This window comes from Pseudorasbora parva, chromosome 11, assembly GCF_024679245.1.
Source record: "Pseudorasbora parva isolate DD20220531a chromosome 11, ASM2467924v1, whole genome shotgun sequence".
NCBI lineage: Eukaryota > Metazoa > Chordata > Actinopteri > Cypriniformes > Gobionidae > Pseudorasbora > Pseudorasbora parva.
Genome location: NC_090182.1, coordinates 226,685 through 245,097, shown reverse-complemented (window position 1 = coordinate 245,097; position 18,413 = coordinate 226,685). Strand labels below are relative to the sequence as shown.

General features: G+C 43.9%; 1 protein-coding gene across 1 annotated transcript in view; it reads right to left on the bottom strand.

Annotated features, from left to right (window-relative positions):
- jakmip1 (janus kinase and microtubule interacting protein 1) overlaps window positions 1-18,413 on the bottom strand; it is a 38,112-nt gene that overhangs the window by 1,213 nt on the left and 18,486 nt on the right. Inside the window, exons 8-17 of the mRNA XM_067456735.1 lie at window positions 16,916-16,975; window positions 15,731-15,850; window positions 11,146-11,271; window positions 10,798-10,881; window positions 5,080-5,142; window positions 4,827-4,925; window positions 3,390-3,485; window positions 379-432; window positions 230-295; window positions 81-149 (exon numbers count right to left, since the gene is read on the bottom strand). Of these exons, the coding sequence (XP_067312836.1) occupies window positions 81-149; window positions 230-295; window positions 379-432; window positions 3,390-3,485; window positions 4,827-4,925; window positions 5,080-5,142; window positions 10,798-10,881; window positions 11,146-11,271; window positions 15,731-15,850; window positions 16,916-16,975 (837 nt within the window). The remainder of the gene's footprint in view (window positions 1-80; window positions 150-229; window positions 296-378; window positions 433-3,389; window positions 3,486-4,826; window positions 4,926-5,079; window positions 5,143-10,797; window positions 10,882-11,145; window positions 11,272-15,730; window positions 15,851-16,915; window positions 16,976-18,413) is intronic.

The window sequence follows — 18,413 nt, the reverse complement described above, 5'->3', positions numbered from 1 at the left end:
TCACATCGACACACACATGTCATCAAGCCTCATCTATCTCTTGACCGGCTGTGAGAACATACAGCACATTCATCTCCAACCTTCTCGTTCTCCAGGTCCATCATTTTCTGCGTCAGCGCAGCTTCGGTGCTGTCGATCTGCTTCAGCCACTGGGCAGAAGACAAGACAACACAGATAAAATAACAGCCATATCATCTGTGAAGGATTGAAGGAATGAAGGACATGATACCTTTTCACATAACGACAGCACAGTGCCCGCTTGAATCACGGTCACCTGCTCCTCGTTCCGCAGGTTCTGCAGCAGAAGAGATAAGTTCATGTCAGCGCCCCATCAGGAGAAACAGCAGGAACACGTGCAGATATAAGGACGACTCTTACCCCATTATCCCCAAGGATATCAAGCTTTTTCATGAGGTCAGGGATGATGACGTCCTAGACCAAACACATGTGAATATGAGGTACAGTATACGGTCGAGTTTATTATATGTGGTATATGAATAATTAGATTGTATAAAGGATAGAACTGTGGCTTCCTATTGATTATGAAGCAGCAATGGAGTTAAACTTGTTTTGAACTGTCACATTTCTTCTTCCATGCAATGAACCTCATTTACAAAACGGATGTACGTTGGAAAGCTGGGCATGCGGTCGTTTCCACACAGAATGAGGCATTTATCAATATGGATGCGAACGGCTCACGTCAGGTCTCAACCCAAGTCTATGAGCTATCATGAACTTATAGCAATTATTATGAGAGCATTTGGACTGGAATGAAGGCCATATTCATCATTTAAAAATGGGTTGCCAATGGTAAAATATTCTGTTGACAGTATGTCATATAGCTTATCCTATTTTCATACATTAATACTTTAATAATAATATGTTTGCAATTACGAGGTTAACAGGTGTTTTGGGTCTAAGATCAATTTCTCTTTCATGAGATTACTTGCTCTTCATAGCCGGGTTACGTTTCTCCATGTCAATTGCTGATGCAAAGGGAAAACTCCTTTTCTCCCAAATGCTGAAACCACGTCTGTGCAACTGTACAGACAAATGACATCTCAGAGCACTCAAACGGCCTATATAGGAACATCTGAATCGCTCAAATGAGGAGCGGAAAGCATCGAAGATTTAGCGCAGTAACACGGCCGGCATACGCAATACTTGTTCCTGTTATCTCAGGGACAGTTCACTCGCATTGCCTCACTTGCTGTCCAGTCAATGCGCAGAAAAGAAGAGCCCTCCTGCAAGAACAACTTGGAGGCAAAATAATTCATCCCTCGGCTCAGGCCTTTGAGGCCGAAGCCTTTGGAGGATGGGCTCATGGGAGCCATAGACTGGCTCAGACAGACAGGATCTGTGCCTGAAGGAAGTTTAAATTACAGAACCTAGCAAAGGTAGCTGGCACGGACCACTGTGAAGACATCACCATTGGACCCTCCTGTTGACCAGGCACAGGAGGAGGCCATTCCCCTAGTGGAGTGGGCCCTTACACCAATAGGGCATTGTAAGCCCAGGGAAGGGTAGGTCAGCACTATTGCATCTACTATCCATACACTCTGATTCGGAGTGTATCCTGTTGGACTGCTTACCCGTCGGAAAAGCCATATCACTTGAGAGCATTAAGACTCTTAGTAGAAGGCACTCCCGCCTCTAAAATAGTGTCCATCACACTTTGAGAGAGCTGCGAAGTAGGGGTTGTAGGGGTCACGGGTTGTGGGTGCCAGATTGTCCCCTTCACTTGGGAAAGATTGTCCCCGTCGCTTGGGAAAGATTGTCCCCTCAGCTTCTCAGCAGAATAGGCCAAGGAGCTGCTGCACCATCCCTGGGAACCACGACTGGTTCTGCCAGAGTGGGGTCACCAGAAGGACTGAACATCTGTCTTCCCTGATTCGGCTGATGACCCGAGGGACCAGAACTGCAGGGGGCAAAGCATACAGGCTCCGATTGGGCCACTCATGAGCTATCATGTCCTGGTCTTTTTAAAAGAATATTGGGCAGTGGAGGTTATTGTCTGAGGCAAAGGGGTCCACTTCAGCTCACCCGAACATACTTTAAAGCATCTGAACCATCTGGGGGTGGAGTCACACAGGGCACCCCAACCCTAGTTGAAGTCATCCGTTGCCACTACCTTCTTTCTGGCTACCCCCAATTTCTAGGGGTCAGGGGTTTGACACAGCCATGGGTTAACCTGAGATTGAAGTGTCCCACCTGCCTTGCACGGGGTGGGCTTTCACACAGGCTTTTAGCCAGCACTGTAGTGGTCGCATATCTGTAGCAGATCCAAAATGAACTACCAAAGAGTCTTTTGCCATAAGGCCCAGCAGTTTCTGAAATGTCTTGAGGAGAAGATAGACACTGACCTTGAACGGTGCCGTGAGCTGCTGAATTCTGAAAGCCCTCTGGCGAAAACCAGGCCGCAACTGGGCCACGTTGATAACAGTGTGCTGAGAGACAGCAAACTCTTGGCCAGGTTGATTCTGAACCCCAAACAATTCAAAATGGCTGAGGTTCAGGGACTTGTGTGCACACAGTTCATGCTTCAATGGGGCCAAAAACAGTCATTGATGTATTTCAGGATGAGCAGTCCCTTCCGTCTCAGGGGGAGAGGGCCGCATCCATGCATTTCATAAAGATGCACAGAGCCATAAACAGTCTGAACGGAAGGACTGTATACTGGTAAGCCACCCCTTCAAACGCAACTCTCAAGAACATGAGAGTGTCTGTGATGAGGGGCTATCTGAATATGAAAGTATGGATCTTCAGATACACTCATAAAAACCAATCACCAGGGCATTTTTGAGGAGAATATGTTGCAATGTTAGCATCCTAACAATGGCCATCTCATTAGGGCATGGTTAATATGGATTGGTCTGAGGCATCATCTTTGGGATGAGGCACCTTTCCCTAGCAAGCTCTCCACTTCAGATTGAAGGACATGAGCTTCGCTGCCTAAGACTCTTTTGATTGTTTTCCAAGACCCAACCTGACACACCCGGGATGGCTTCCCAATTGGTGAACAAGGAGCGCACACATCTGGTGGGGCAAACCCAGCATTGGCAACAAACCCAACGCCCGGAACTGAACCAGGGGTGGGGGGAGAACACAAACTGCTGAATTCACTCATGGGTGTGATATTAAAATGCTGATTGTTTTCAGCCACCACATAGATCAATATCCGATCATTCGTCCGAGGGGATTGGCAGCATATGAATGTTTGGCGAATCACATTTGTAACCCAGTTGTAAGATGATTTCTGTGCTCGGTTCTATATAAGCTTAATAATGAGGGCCATTATTTATAGGTTTCTAGTGTATTGTAAATGAAGTACCTTGACATTAGTAATGTCGGCATTGAATGGTTATATGCCAGTGTGTGAGAACAGGTACCTTGACACCCTCCTGTTGGCAGTGTAGCTGTAGGCTACTGTTGTTTTCAGAGGCAGAGATTTGCAGGTTAAAGGCAGGAGAACGCCGTTCCCTCTCCTATTGGTTAAAAACATAACTTCTGGTGAAATATACAGAGAAAACCTCTATCAGGGCCTAATCATATCTGTAGGGATAGTTCACTCAAAAATCTAATTCTGAAACAGTTCAAACCAAAAATGAAACTTACTTTCTTCAGCTGAACAAACAAGTTCTCAACATACAAAACATAATTTGAAAATTACAAGAAGCACATATATGTGATATATTCTATGTCTTCTAAAGGCATACAGTGGATAGTGAAATAACTTAAACTTTGGTCCATTCATGACACAAAGCTATCATGCACTTTTATGACCTACTTTTAATGGTGTCTCTTTCATAATTTTTTGAGCATTAACCCTGGTGGAAAAAAGTGCTTAATTGATGAGCACTTCAAATCATTCAAGCATATTTTAAAGAACATAATCCAGTATCATAACCTTTATAAATGCCACTCAAATGCATTGCATAACTCGGGATAACTCGGTTTGAGGGTTATGGTGATATGTTTGGGTGAACTACAGGTTATTATATCATATAATGCAATCAAACATCATTATGGGACAGAAGGTGTGCAGACCCTGTGAATACTGCAGGCTCGATGACACTGCTCCTGTTTCTCTACTGTAAGTCAATCCTCTGCTAAATGCATCATATATATGTAACTGCTGATACACCACGTCACAACACCTAATCAGACAATCAGAGTTTTTAAAAACCCTTAGGAATTGTAGAGTGATTCTGAAAGACAAACGAAGGTATTCTGCATTTTTGTATATCAATAAAAAAGGTCATGCGTGTTTGAGGGCATGATTGGAGAATGCTCTTGCTTGGGTGAACTATCCCTTTAAGCACACTTATATAATCACATGTTTGAGTTATAAAACACTTATAAAACTACTGCTCAACAACACCACGTCATCTGTGCAATATTCACTAAAGTGTGTGTAGTGATGTGAAAGAGCTCTCTGTACTTAGTGTCACATGCATTAAATATTCACATTTCATAAAAGATAAATGACATTACTGAAGCATACATATTGTGGGATGATGATGTGCTGAATGAAGAAATAGTGAATTTGTGGATGTAAACAAAGGCTTAAAGACGGGATAAACGTCACACACACATAAAACAACACAACATGCGGGAGGTGCAGTCAAAAAGAAAAGATTGGTGAGGTTCATTCAAATCACTTTTATTCCATTCCAACGTATATTTAACAAAACAATGATGATTATAAATATACAGGTTTAAAAACAGAAATACATTTAGAATATGTGTGAGGCCGCAGTGGAGTCGTGTGTGTGGACGTGAGCCGGGGGGGAGCGCTGCTGCGGGAGCAACACACACTCTCTTACTTCCAGCTCCAGGATGCGGAACTCCAGCAGCTCGTTCTGATCCAGCGTGTCCCGCACTTCTGAGCGCAACCGCACCTCACACTGCTCCAGCGATGCTATCTACCACACACACACAGACACACACACACACACACACACACACACACACACACACACACACACACACACACACACACACACACACACACACACACACACAATGTCAAGTGCTTGTGTTTGGGTCTGTGTGTATCAGAGGAAACAACGGCTCTACCTTTTCTCTGAGCTCCTGGTTCACCCTGATGAGATTCTGCTTTTCCTCCGCCCACTTTGAGTCCTGCATCACATAAACAAACAAACACACACACACACGCACACGCACACACACACACACACACACACCACTACAAATTACACTACTGATACTGATCTAATGTTCCTATTCGTCACTACACACTAATCACACACATGCACACTCATCAATCAAAGCATAACAAATACAGTCGGAAATATTCAACAACATAAACCGAGCTCTCACTCACACACTCACTCACTCACACACTCACTCTCACACACACACACTCTCACACACTCACACACTCTCACACTCTTTCTCTCACACTCATTCTCACACTTCACACTCACATACACTCACACTTCACACTCACTCACTCACACACTCACTCTCACACACACACACTCTCACACACTCACTCTCACACACTCACACACTCTCACACTCTTTCTCTCACACTCATTCTCACACTTCACACTCACATACACTCACACTTCACACTCACTCACTCACACACTCACTCTCACACACACACACACTCTCACACACTCACTCTCACACACTCTCACACTCTTTCTCTCACACTCTCACTCACACACTTCACACTCATTCTCACACTTCACACTCACATGCACTCACACTTCACACTCACTCACACTTCACACTCACTCATACTTACTCACACTCACTCTCACACACTCACACTTCACACTCACTCACACTCTCACACTTCACACTCACTCACACACTCTCACACTTCACACTCACTCACACTCTCACACTTCACACTCACTCACACACTCACATACACTCACACTTCACACTCACTCACACTCACTCTCACACTTCACACTCACTCACACTCTCACACTTCACACTCACTCACACACTCTCACACTTCACACTCTCTCTCACACACTCACACTTCACACTCACTCACACTCTCACACTTCACACTCATTCACACACTCTCACACTTCACACTCACTCACACTCTCACACTCTCACTTCACAATCACTCACACTTCACACTCACTCACACACTCTCACACTTCACACTCTCTCTCACACACTCACACTTCACACTCACTCACACTCTCACACTTCACACTCATTCACACACTCTCACACTTCACACTCACTCACACTCTCACTTCACACTCACACTTCACACTCACTCACACTCTCACTCTCACTCTCTCACTTCACACTCACTCACACTTCACACTCACTCACACTTCACACTCCCTCACTCACTCTCACACACACTTCACACTCACTCACACTCACACTTAACACACTCACACTTCACACTCTCACTCACACACACTTACTCACACTCACTCACACTCACACTTCACACTCACACTCCACACTCACTCACACTCTCTCACACACACTTCACACTCACACTTCACACTCACTCTCACACTTCACACTCACTCTCACACTCCACTCTCACTCACTCACACACTTCACACTCACTCTCACACTCCACTCTCACTCACACACACTCACACTCTCTCACACACACTTCACACTCACTTTCACACTTCACACTCACTCACACTTCACACTCACTTTCACACTTCACACTCACTCACACTTCACACTCACTCTCACACTCCACACTCACTCACACACACACACACTTCACACTCACTCACTCACTCTCACTCACTCTCACTTCACACACTCTCACTCACACTTATTTACACACACACTCTCACTTTCTCTCACACACTCAATCACACACACACTCACACTCACACTTCACACTCACTCACACTCTCTCACTCACTCTGACTCACACACTCTCACTCTCTCACACTTCACACTCACTCTCACTCACACTCTCTCACACTTCACACTCACACACACTCACACACACTCACTCTCACTCTGACTCACACACTCACACTTCACACTCTCACTCACACTTCACTCACACACTTCACACTCACTCTCACTTCACACTCACTCTCACACACTTCACACTCACACACACTCACTCTCACTCTGACTCACACACTCACTCTCACTCACACACACTCACTCTCACACTCAAATGAGGAGTGCAAGATGGAAAAATGGCTGAGATTTATTAGGCCACATGCAGGAAAGTCCATTTCTTTATTTTACAGGATAAAGAGCATCCATCAACCAATAAGAGATGAGCAGAGAAACACATGCAAGAGCAGCTGACCAATGACAGACATGCACTGAGAACCAACCAATCACAAGCCACAGATGGTGGAACAGCACACTGAGTACAGAGCAGCGGATCTCAACCTTCCTGACTTCAGGGCAATATTCACTCCCCGCTTATACCAAAGAGAATATTTCAGAGCTTGGCATATCTAGAGCCCCGATCAGGCATAACATTATGACCGGTGAGTAACACTGATGATCTCTTCATCATGGCTCCTGTTAGTGGGTGGGATATATTAGGCAGCAAGTGAACATTTAGTCTTCAGAGTTGATGTGTGTGAAGCAGGAGAAATGGGCAAGCGTAAGGATTTGAGCGAGTTTGGCCAGATTGTGACGGCTAGACGACTGGGTCAGAGCATCTCCAAAACTGCAGCTCTTGTGGGCTGTTCCCGGTCTGCAGTGGTCAGTATCTATCAAAAGTGCTCCAAGGAAGGACCAGTGGAGAACCGGCCACAGGGTCATGGGCGGCCAAGGCTCATTGATGACCGTGGGGAGCGAAGGCTGGCCCGTGGGGTCCGATCAAACAGACCAGCTACTGGAGCTCAAACTGCTCCAGAAGTTAATGCTGCTTCTGATAGAAAGCTGGCAGAATACACAGAGCAGCTCAGTTTGAGGAGCACAACGAGTTTGAGGCGTAGACTTGGCCTCCAAATTCCCCAGATCTCAATCCAATCGAGCATCTGATGGATGTGCTGAACAAACAACTTACATGACTTAAAGGATCTGCTGCTAACATCTTGGTGCCATATGTCACAGCAAACCTTCAGGGGTCTAGTGGAGTCCATCAGAGGCGGGCCGAGGGACCAAAACAATATTAGGTAGTCATAATGTTATGCCTGAACAGTCTATATTTGCTTGTTGAGTCTATAATTTTACGTCATCTTCTAACGGCCTCCTGGTTGAGATCCACATTTATCAGGTTTTCACACTGTACTCATCCCACAATGCAATGCATTTCCATTAACAGTGTGATGGATGAACTGTAAATAAAATAATCTTAGATTTTTAAACTTTTTCTAAAATTATTATTATTACAATTCTGCACGGAATGATGAATGGCCATGCAAAAGCAACGCTTGGGTCACTGCTCAGTTCTGTTGTACATGCTGTTTAAAGGGTCATGAAACGTGAAACGTGTTTAACAGGAGCGTGATGTTCTCCTACACCTGTTGAGCACCCATGACTCATGATTATTCATGAGACGGTGTGTCCTCATCCAATGAGAAGACGCTTCTCATGATTATTCATGAGACGGTGTGTCCTCATCCAATGAGAAGACGCTTCTCTTGATTATTCATGAGACGGTGTGTCCTCATCCAATGAGAAGACGGTTCTCATGATTATTCATGAGACGGTGTCCTCATCCAATGAGAAGACGCTTCTCTTGATTATTCATGAGACGGTGTCCTCATCCAATGAGAAGACGGTTCTCATGATTATTCATGAGACGGTGTGTCCTCATCCAATGAGAAGACGCTTCTCATGATTATTCATGAGACGGTGTCCTCATCCAATAAGAAGACGCTTCTCTTGATTATTCATGAGACGGTGTCCTCATCCAATGAGAAGACGCTTCTCTTGATTATTCATGAGACACTGTCCTCATCCAATGAGAAGACACTTCTCATGATTATTCATGAGACGGTGTGTCCTCATCCAATGAGAAGACGCTTCTCTTGATTATTCATGAGACGGTGTGTCCTCATCCAATGAGAAGACGGTTCTCATGATTATTCATGAGACGGTGTCCTCATCCAATGAGAAGACGCTTCTCTTGATTATTCATGAGACGGTGTCCTCATCCAATGAGAAGACGGTTCTCATGATTATTCATGAGACGGTGTGTCCTCATCCAATGAGAAGACGCTTCTCATGATTATTCATGAGACGGTGTCCTCATCCAATAAGAAGACGCTTCTCTTGATTATTCATGAGACGGTGTCCTCATCCAATGAGAAGACGCTTCTCTTGATTATTCATGAGACACTGTCCTCATCCAATGAGAAGACACTTCTCATGATTATTCATGAGACGGTGTGTCCTCATCCAATGAGAAGACGCTTCTCATGATTATTCATGAGACAGCGTGTCCTCATCCAATGACAAGACGTTTCTCTTGATTATTCATGAATTCATGATCACAAACTACATTACCCATGATGCTGTGCATAATTCCACCAATCAGATTGTAGCGGAGAGAAAATTGTGCCAAAAATGCAGTGCAAATGACATTATCAAGCTCTCAAAATACGATAATATTTGTGTGTGTGTGTGTGTGTGTGTATTACTGTATATACTGTGTATGTTCCTGTTCATGACCCTTCTAAACCAGCCGGCTAGTGTTCCACTGTATTTGTGCCCTCGTTCGCCCTCAGCTTTGGGTCAAAGATCAGGATGTAGTGTTAGCGGGAACACAGCAGTGACTTTAACTGCAGTTCATTGACTGGCCACTAGAGATCTGTATCTCCCTCATGTTAAAAAGCCCAACTTTAAAGCAGAAATACAGGTTTACACTCTGGGACAAACAGGGGTTTTGATCTAAACAGATAATGCTGCCCTTCACATGATGACTGTGGGGGGGGGGGGGGGATTATTTTATAACTCACCTGTTTAAATTATATCAAGCCTTAACGTTCTGCATAATTAAGGGCGTGGCCACTTTGAGTGACAGGTGGATTGTTGCTATGGTCGCGCTAGGTGGGCGTGGTTTCAGAAACCAGTCACCTAGCTCCGCCCACGTCCCGCCTCTTTGCCCATTTATAGTTATCCGGGAGTGACGCGCTGCCAACACTGCAAAACATGCTTTTCTTACGTAGTATTTTTGTCTTGTTTCTAGTCAAATGTAAGAAACATTAATAGACTAGTAAAAGTAATTGTCTTGTTTTGGGAAAAATAACTCAAAATGAAGAGAGTTTTTGCTTAGAATAAGATAAATAATTTGCCAATGGGGTGAGAAAAATAATCTTGCTTTCTTTTTGAATTAATATTATTTCTCTCACCCCATTGGCAGATTATTTATCTTATTTTAAGCAAAAACTCTCTTCATTTTGAGTTATTTTTACCCAAAACAAGATAATTACTTTTGCTTGTCTAGTAAATGCGTCTTGTTGTGAGAATTTTTAGATGTTTGGACTAGAAACAAGACACCAATAATGAGTAAGAAGAGCGTGTTCTGCAGTGAAGAAGCCGACTTTAGGCTTCAGAACTGCTCTTATGGACACTACGTCCATACTCTTTCACAGTCTGAGAAGCAAGCTTACGCTATAAAGGACACAAATCGTGGAATCTTTACACAACCTGATTTGATTAAGATATAGAGCATAACGGCTGCTCAACACATGAGAGTCCTGCATTGGTGGAGCGCGGTGAATGGAGTCAGATGATGTGGAGCCATGTCCTGTCTGTGCAGCGCCAGCACACAAGCATGGCTGTCAGAAAGACGAGCAGCGAAGCCCAAGTCCCCGGAGCCAGGGCCCTCTCCTTTACCTGCCCATTCTCTGCCAGGCTCCGCTCCAGGTCGGCAATCCGTGCCTGACAGCCAATCAGCTCCGTCTGCAGCTGCTCCCGCGTCTGACGGACAGAGCACACAGCCAATCAGAGAGCCAGCCTAGGACAGTCTATACGGATTCATTTGGATTTCAAATCAACTACAAATTTGGGAATTTTCTGAGGCAGGAATTGTCGGCCATGCTTGCTACAATGCTGGCAGTGTGAGGGATTCTGGACTCTAAACACTGGGGTGATTTGATGTAGGTTTGAAATAAAGGATCCTCCAGGATGTCCGGAGTGGGCGGTGCTAGGCATGCGTCTGTGGCGCCGGGGTCGCGACCTCACCCTGAAATGCCTCTCGGGGTCCAGCGGGCCGGCCGTCTCCTGCAGAAGGGCGTAGGCTCGCTGAAGGGCCTGGTACTCTCGGGTCAGCTGACGAAACCGTAGCTCCGCCTCCTCCCGCGAGAAGCCCTGCCCAATCACACGGTGCTCATTAGCATATGCATCACAGAGCCACTGCTATAAATCAGGATTAAACTAGTTTAGTAGTTCATGAACATCAAAAACACTACGGACTCATACATTGATTAACATTTGCAGTGCGAATATCTAACAAACATAAAAAACACCCATCCGCCTATTTTAATGCAGACGTGTACCGGAAAAGCGAATATTTCGCAAAACCATTCGCATCAGCTGCGACGTCTGAGACGTTTCAGAGCTCCAACATTACTAAACATTTGTAGCAAAAGCTGAGAAAACACACACACTTCCTCATCCAGCGAAGACAAGCTTTTCTTTCTCTTTAAAGGCCGAACAGAAGGTTTGGGTGCTCCAGTCTTAAAGAACAGAGAGTCTGAAGGGGAGTCTGCTAATCTCTACAGGAGATAAAGCTTTAGCATGGCCGCTTCCGAATTCACTTTCAGAAGTCTGTGGGACAATTTGAGGAGCTCCTCCAGAGACAGCAGCGCATCTGAGGAGACTAACACACACTTCAGGAGCCAGCCGATCCGCAGCAGAGGTTTCCAGTCGAGTCACGATGTGAACATTTCAGTGCCTCAGAAGTACTGATGGCAACACGTTCACTTTCCATAATCGCGGACACAAGGTTTAGGAAAATTCAACCAACAAGTTTTAACTCAGAAGGTTACGCTATGGTTGTCGGTAGCCTACAGTGGGCACACACAGCTTTAACTGGAGCTCCAGCTGTAATCTCCGGAGGAACGCCACCCCTGGCGAAGGCTAATGGTGAGGGAACAGCTCTGACATCAGCTGGACATTTCCTCACCTCTGTTTCCTTGTGTGTGATTGGTTGAAGCCGTTTCTGTCGCCGCTAGAGTAAAAAAAATAAAAAATCGACATCGGAACAAATTAAATAAATGTTGTTTTTTTGCCGTAGCACAACTGTTGTGGAAGCACTTATTACACACACAGCTGATCAAACAATAAAGCTGGATAACGCCTAACCAGCGGACCAATGGCGTCGCAGCATCTCAGATGTTGGTTTGGTGGCTCTGAAACGCCCGAGTCAAAGGCTGAGGTCAGAATGATTTAGTTTAATTCCTCAAGAAGCGGTGTGTGTGTGTGTGTGTGTGTGTGTGTGTGTGTGATGATGATGATGATGGATTAATTTGCAGTTGATTACTGATATCCTGAGTCAGGAAGTGACGATTTTGTCTTCTTGAACACAAGATGGAAATGTTGCTTTATTCACAAATTACTTGGGCAATATTCCAATTTGGCACATAATATTTACTTTAAAACAATTGTTTTTATTCAAGTCAAGCTGATTTGTAAAGCATATTATTCCGAAGCAGCTTTACAGAAAATCATGTTTACAACTCATCTATTAATATCATCAGGTCTTATAGTCAGATTTATCAGATATGGACGATAATAAAGTTTACATTCTGTGCCGATACAAACAATCAGGCAGTTGAGGTTTGAGATATATCTCACTTTACTGTATGTTTAAGTTGGATATAATATACAGGACAACTTCACACAGAGCTGTCTGATAATACAGGTCACACTCACCAGTTTCAGTCACAAAGTCTAAACTTCGCCGGATTTTTCAGATAGTGATAGCAATCTCGTGAGATGAAGAGCGTGTGGAGAAAACTAGAGGACAGGATAATGACCCGCCGCTCTACTAATGAACTCATCAACAGCACATCTGACCACACACACGCCTGATACACACAACACACACACGCGTAACACACTCCGGGGCTGACTAACTCACGGTTTCACACAGAAAAGCATCTCACTCTTCAGGTGCCGTTTGTGATTTCCACGGCGCTGCGGAAACACTTGTTCGGACGTCTTGCTCTGTGGTTTATGGCGTGTTCTGGGAAGGGTTATTTCTTACAAATGCTCTATGATTGTGTATTCTGAGCACAAATGTCTCTGCTCGATGAGCCACACTATTTGATGTGTTATTCACGTCTGTCCAATAAAAGTGCAGGGCTAATAGTGATGACTATAAAACACTGGATTTTAAAAGACCAAAAAATTGTTATATTAAAATCTTCTCAGGAACATTGATTGATACTATGGGTTCAAAAGTTTGCATCTTTCAAAAGGAAAGATATTAATACTTTTATTCAGTGAGCATGCAATAAAGTGATCAGAAGTGACATTTATAATGTTACACAATATTCTGTTTCTGATAAACGCTGTTCTTTTGAACTTTATATTCATCAAAGAATCCTGAGAAATTAAATATATGACGTTTCCACAGAAATATGAACTGTGTTCAAAACTGATAATACAAACCCGATTCCCAAAAGAAGTTGTGACACTGTACAAATTGTGAATAAAAAAGGAATGCAGTAATTATAAATCTCATAAACTTATATTTTATTCACAAGAGAATATAGATAACATATCAAATGTTGAAAGTGTGACATTTTGAAATGTCATGCCAAATATCGGCTCATTTTGGATTTCATGAGAGCTACACATTCTAAAAAAATTGGGACAGGTATAAATAAGAGGCCGGGGAAGTTAAATGAACATATAAGAAACAATTGGAGGACCAACATGCAGTTTATAAGGTCAATTGTCAACATGATTGGGTATAAAGAGCCTCTCAGAGAGTCAGTGTCTCTCAGAAGGCAAGATGGGCAGAGGATCACCAATTCCCCCAATGCTGCGGCGGTCAATAGAGGAGCAATATCAGAAAGGAGTTTCTCAGAGAAACACAGCACAGAGTTTGAAGGTATCATCATCTACAGCGCATAATATCATCCAAAGATTCAGAGAATCTGGAACAATCTCTGAGCGTAAGGGTCAAGGGTCAAACCCAAACTGGATGGCCGTGATCTTCAGCCCTTAGACGGCACTGCATCACACACAGGAATGCTACTGTAATGGACATCACAACATGGGCTCAGGAATACTTCCAGAAAACACTGGTGAACACAATCCACCGCGCCATTCGCCATCGCCGGCTAAAACTCTACAGGTCAAAGAAGAAGCCATATCTAAACATGATCCAGAAGCGCAGGCGTTTCCTCTGGGCCAAGGCTCATTTAAAATGGACTGAGGCAAAGTGGAAAACTTTTCTGGGGTCAGACGAATCAACATCTGAAGTTCTTTTGGAAAACTGGGACGCCATCCGGACTAAAGAGGACAAGGACAACCCAAGCTGTTCTCAGCACTCAGTCCAGAAGCTGATCTCTGATGGTCTGGGGTTCATGAGTGTGTGTGGCATGGGCAGCTTACACATCTGGAAAGGCCATCAGTGCTGAAAGGTCTATCCAAGTTCTAGAGCAACATCTGCTCCATGCAGACGGCGTCTCTTTCAGGGAAGATCTTGCCTTCTCCAACATGACAATGCCAGACCACACACTGCATCAATTACAGCATCATGGCTGCGCAGAAGAAGGATCCGGCACTGAAATGGCCAGCCTGCAGTCCAGATCTTTCACCATTAGAAAACATTTGGGGCATCATAAAGAGGAAGATGCGATAAAGAAGACCTAAGACAGTTGAGCAACTATACTGCAAAAAATGCTTTTCATACTTAGTATTTTTGTCTTATTTCTAGTCCAAACATCTAAAAATTCTCACTAGACAAGCAAAAGTAATTGTCTAATTACTTATTACTTAATTACTTAAAAGTAAAAGGAGAGTTTTTGCTTAAAATAAGATAATTAATCTGCCATGGGGTCAGAAAAATAATCTTAATTCAAACAGAAAACAAGATTATTTTTCTCACCCCATTGGCAGATTATTTATCTTATTTTAAGCAAAAACTCTCTTCATTTAGAGTTACTTTTCCCAAAACAAGACAATAATTTGTACTTGTCTAGTAAATGTTTCTTAATGTAAGAATTTTTAGATATTTTGACTAGAAACAAGACAAAAATACTGAGTAAGAAGAGCATTTGTTTGCAGTGTAGAAGCCTGTGTTAGACAAGAATGGGCCAACATTCCTGTTCCTAAACTTGAGCAGCTCGTCTCCTCAGTCCCAGACGTTTGCAGACTGATATTAAAGAAGAGGGGATGACACACAGCGGGAAACACGGCCATGTCCCAAATGTTTTGAGATGTAATGATGCCATGAAATTTAAAATCAACTTATTTTTCCCTTAAAATTGTACATTTCCTCAGTGTAAACATTTGATATGTCATCTTTACTGTATTCTGAATAAAATATTGAAATGTAAAATCTTCCACATTGCATTCTGTTTTTATTTGCAATTTGTACAGTGTCCCAACTTTTTTGGGAATCAGGTTTGTAATCATAAATGTGTATTGAGCATCAGATCCTCATATGAGGATGATTTGTGAAGGATAATGTGACACTGAAGACTGGAGATATGATGATAAATTCAGGAATAAATGACCCTTTACTATATGATCTAATAAAAGACTCTGTCAGAAACATTCGAGTGTGTTAATGCAGTAAATCATGACATACGTCCTCCAGATCCTCCTCGGGCGTGGCAGGGGTGTGATCTGTGTTATAGGACGTCAGCGACGACGTTTCCGAGTCCACGGATTCTTCATCAAATCCAAAATATGTCTCCACAACATGCCTCTGAAAGAGAGAAGCAGCTCTTCAACATGATGTGTTCATTACATCAGCCTAAACTCCAACAGAAACTCTCCGAGAACAGCCTCAGGATTACACCTGACCAGTACTGCAGAAGGAATCAGGGTTATTGCCAGACATACTGACCCATAACAAACATTACAACCATGTCAAGGACTTGGCGTGTCCCTCGGATGAGCGCAGACGGGCTCTTACCATCGTGCTTGTAGGTCATCTCCTGACAGCCGGAGAAATACAGACACACCAGCCCACACAGACACAGGAACAGGGACAGGTACAGCACCAGCAGGAAATACTCCGGCATACTGGGCCAGATCTGCTCAGTCCAGGCTCAAGCGCTCACAAACACCCAAACAACCAGCATCCTCGTCCTCAGGCACAGATGTGTGTGTGTGTGTGTGTGTGTGTGTGTGTTACGGCAGCGCATGAAGAGTTTATAGTCAAGTCTGCTGACTCCACCTCCTTAGCAACAGTTCTGGAAAACCAACAACGAACGCGCATCCCAGAGTGCCTCACACACACACACACACACACACACACACACACACACACACACACACACACACACACACACACACACACACACACACACACACACACACACACACACACACACACACACACACACACACCTGGCCCCCATTAGAACACACGGGACCAGATATCCAATCATTCACACACACGCAAACTCATTCTCTCATTCATTCAGGATTTTTTTCCCCCAAATTCAGGACATCCTCTAATGTCTCCAGAGGAGGTTTGTCAGATTCACCATTTTGTACCCAAATCATAGCAAGTAAATTGAAACACAAAAACTGAGGGATGGTGACATCTGCGTATATAGGCTTTCAGTTGTTTGTTTGACTGACGTATGGTTTAAGCCAGGAGAAGACATGTGGAGAATGCCTGAGATGGAGAAAGGAAAGGCCCCGAGAGCCCAATTACTGCGGCTCCGCTCCTCAGAGGACAGCGTTGCTAAGTGACCGTGTGCATTGGTTCAGGAGCACAGCTTCCTCAAACGTGTTTCTGTGAAGGAGAGGAGCCGCTCACCTTGGGTAACTTCAGGTTTTTCCGTCGGTTCTTTTTGTTGATGATCAGCCTGTCTCGTTCCTGAAAGCACATCCAGACGTCACATTAGACACAGAAACACACTGGCTCATAAGAGCCTCACATTCACAGAGTTTGGGCTCGGGAAGATCGTCTGGTCCCTTAGGGTGCCTTTACACCACAGAGATGTACTGAAAAGGTCCACGCTCACACCGTTTGATTTAGTTTTAGTCATATTTTAGTCACCAGAATTGTTTTTAGTTGTTTAGTTAAACGAATTGTAATGCATTAATTTAATAATTTAATCATTACATAACCGAAGAGTTGGGATGCTTTGATAATAAGATGAACGTGCCAGAAGAACAGCATCAGAACTTGACTGGGTCTATCTCTGACTCTCGGCAGTGTTTTCATGCGATGACACTGTGTGTTTGGTAATACTGTAATATCAGCATGTGTGTAAACAGAAGCCATGAGGGAAGGGAAGAGAACATGAGGCTGTAATTCATTTCTAATTAGGCTTCGTCCTAATGAAGTAAACAAACTAATTAACAGACAGAGCACTGATTACCAAACTCGAGTAATTACAGGGTTAGGCCAACTGGAGAACAAGCACACGGTGACACAGAAGGCTAAAAACAGGCGAGGACAGAGTGTGTCTCTGGAAGATAGATTAAAAAACAACATGCCATCAAAACTCACCATCTTTACTTTTCTAATTACCGTTTATTAACCATGTCAACAAACCTTTTCCTCTCTTCTTGGTTCTCCTTCTCCTTCATCAACTCTACCAGCTGACGACTTTGCCACATTCTTCATTAAATGAAACAACCACACGCAACCAATCCTCCACACCACACACACATCTTTACAGCAAACACACACATTCTGCACTCTCGGCGGCAGAAGTCTCCAAACTCATCCTTTCTAATCACCCGAGTACCTGTCCGCTTGATCCGATCCGCACCACCTCCTTCAGTTATTCCTGCGCTCACTCATATCATCAACACTTCTCTTCACACTGGACCTTTCCCACAGTATATAAGCAGACTGGAATAACCCTTCTTAAATCTCATTCTGTTTACACCAAATTCTAACTCTACCATCTGAATGTCTCAATAGAAATCGAGACCAGGCGACATTTCTCCAGTCTTCAACTGGCCAATTTCTTTGAGCTTGTGCAAATTGTCGCCTCTTTTTCCTATGTGTAGTGGAGATGAGTGGTCCCCGGTGGGGTCTTCTGCTGGTGTAGCCCATCCGCCTCAAGGTTGTGCGTGTTGTGGCTTCACACATGCTTTGCTGCATAATAATAATTTGTTATATTAATATAGCGCTTTTCTAGGCACTCAAAGCACTTTACATATAGAAGGGGAAATCTCCTCATCCACCACCAATGTGCAGCACCACCTGGATGATGCGACGGCAGCCATATTGCGCCAGAACGCTCGCCACACACCAGCTGATTGGTGGAGAGGAGACCGAATGATGAAGCCAATCATAT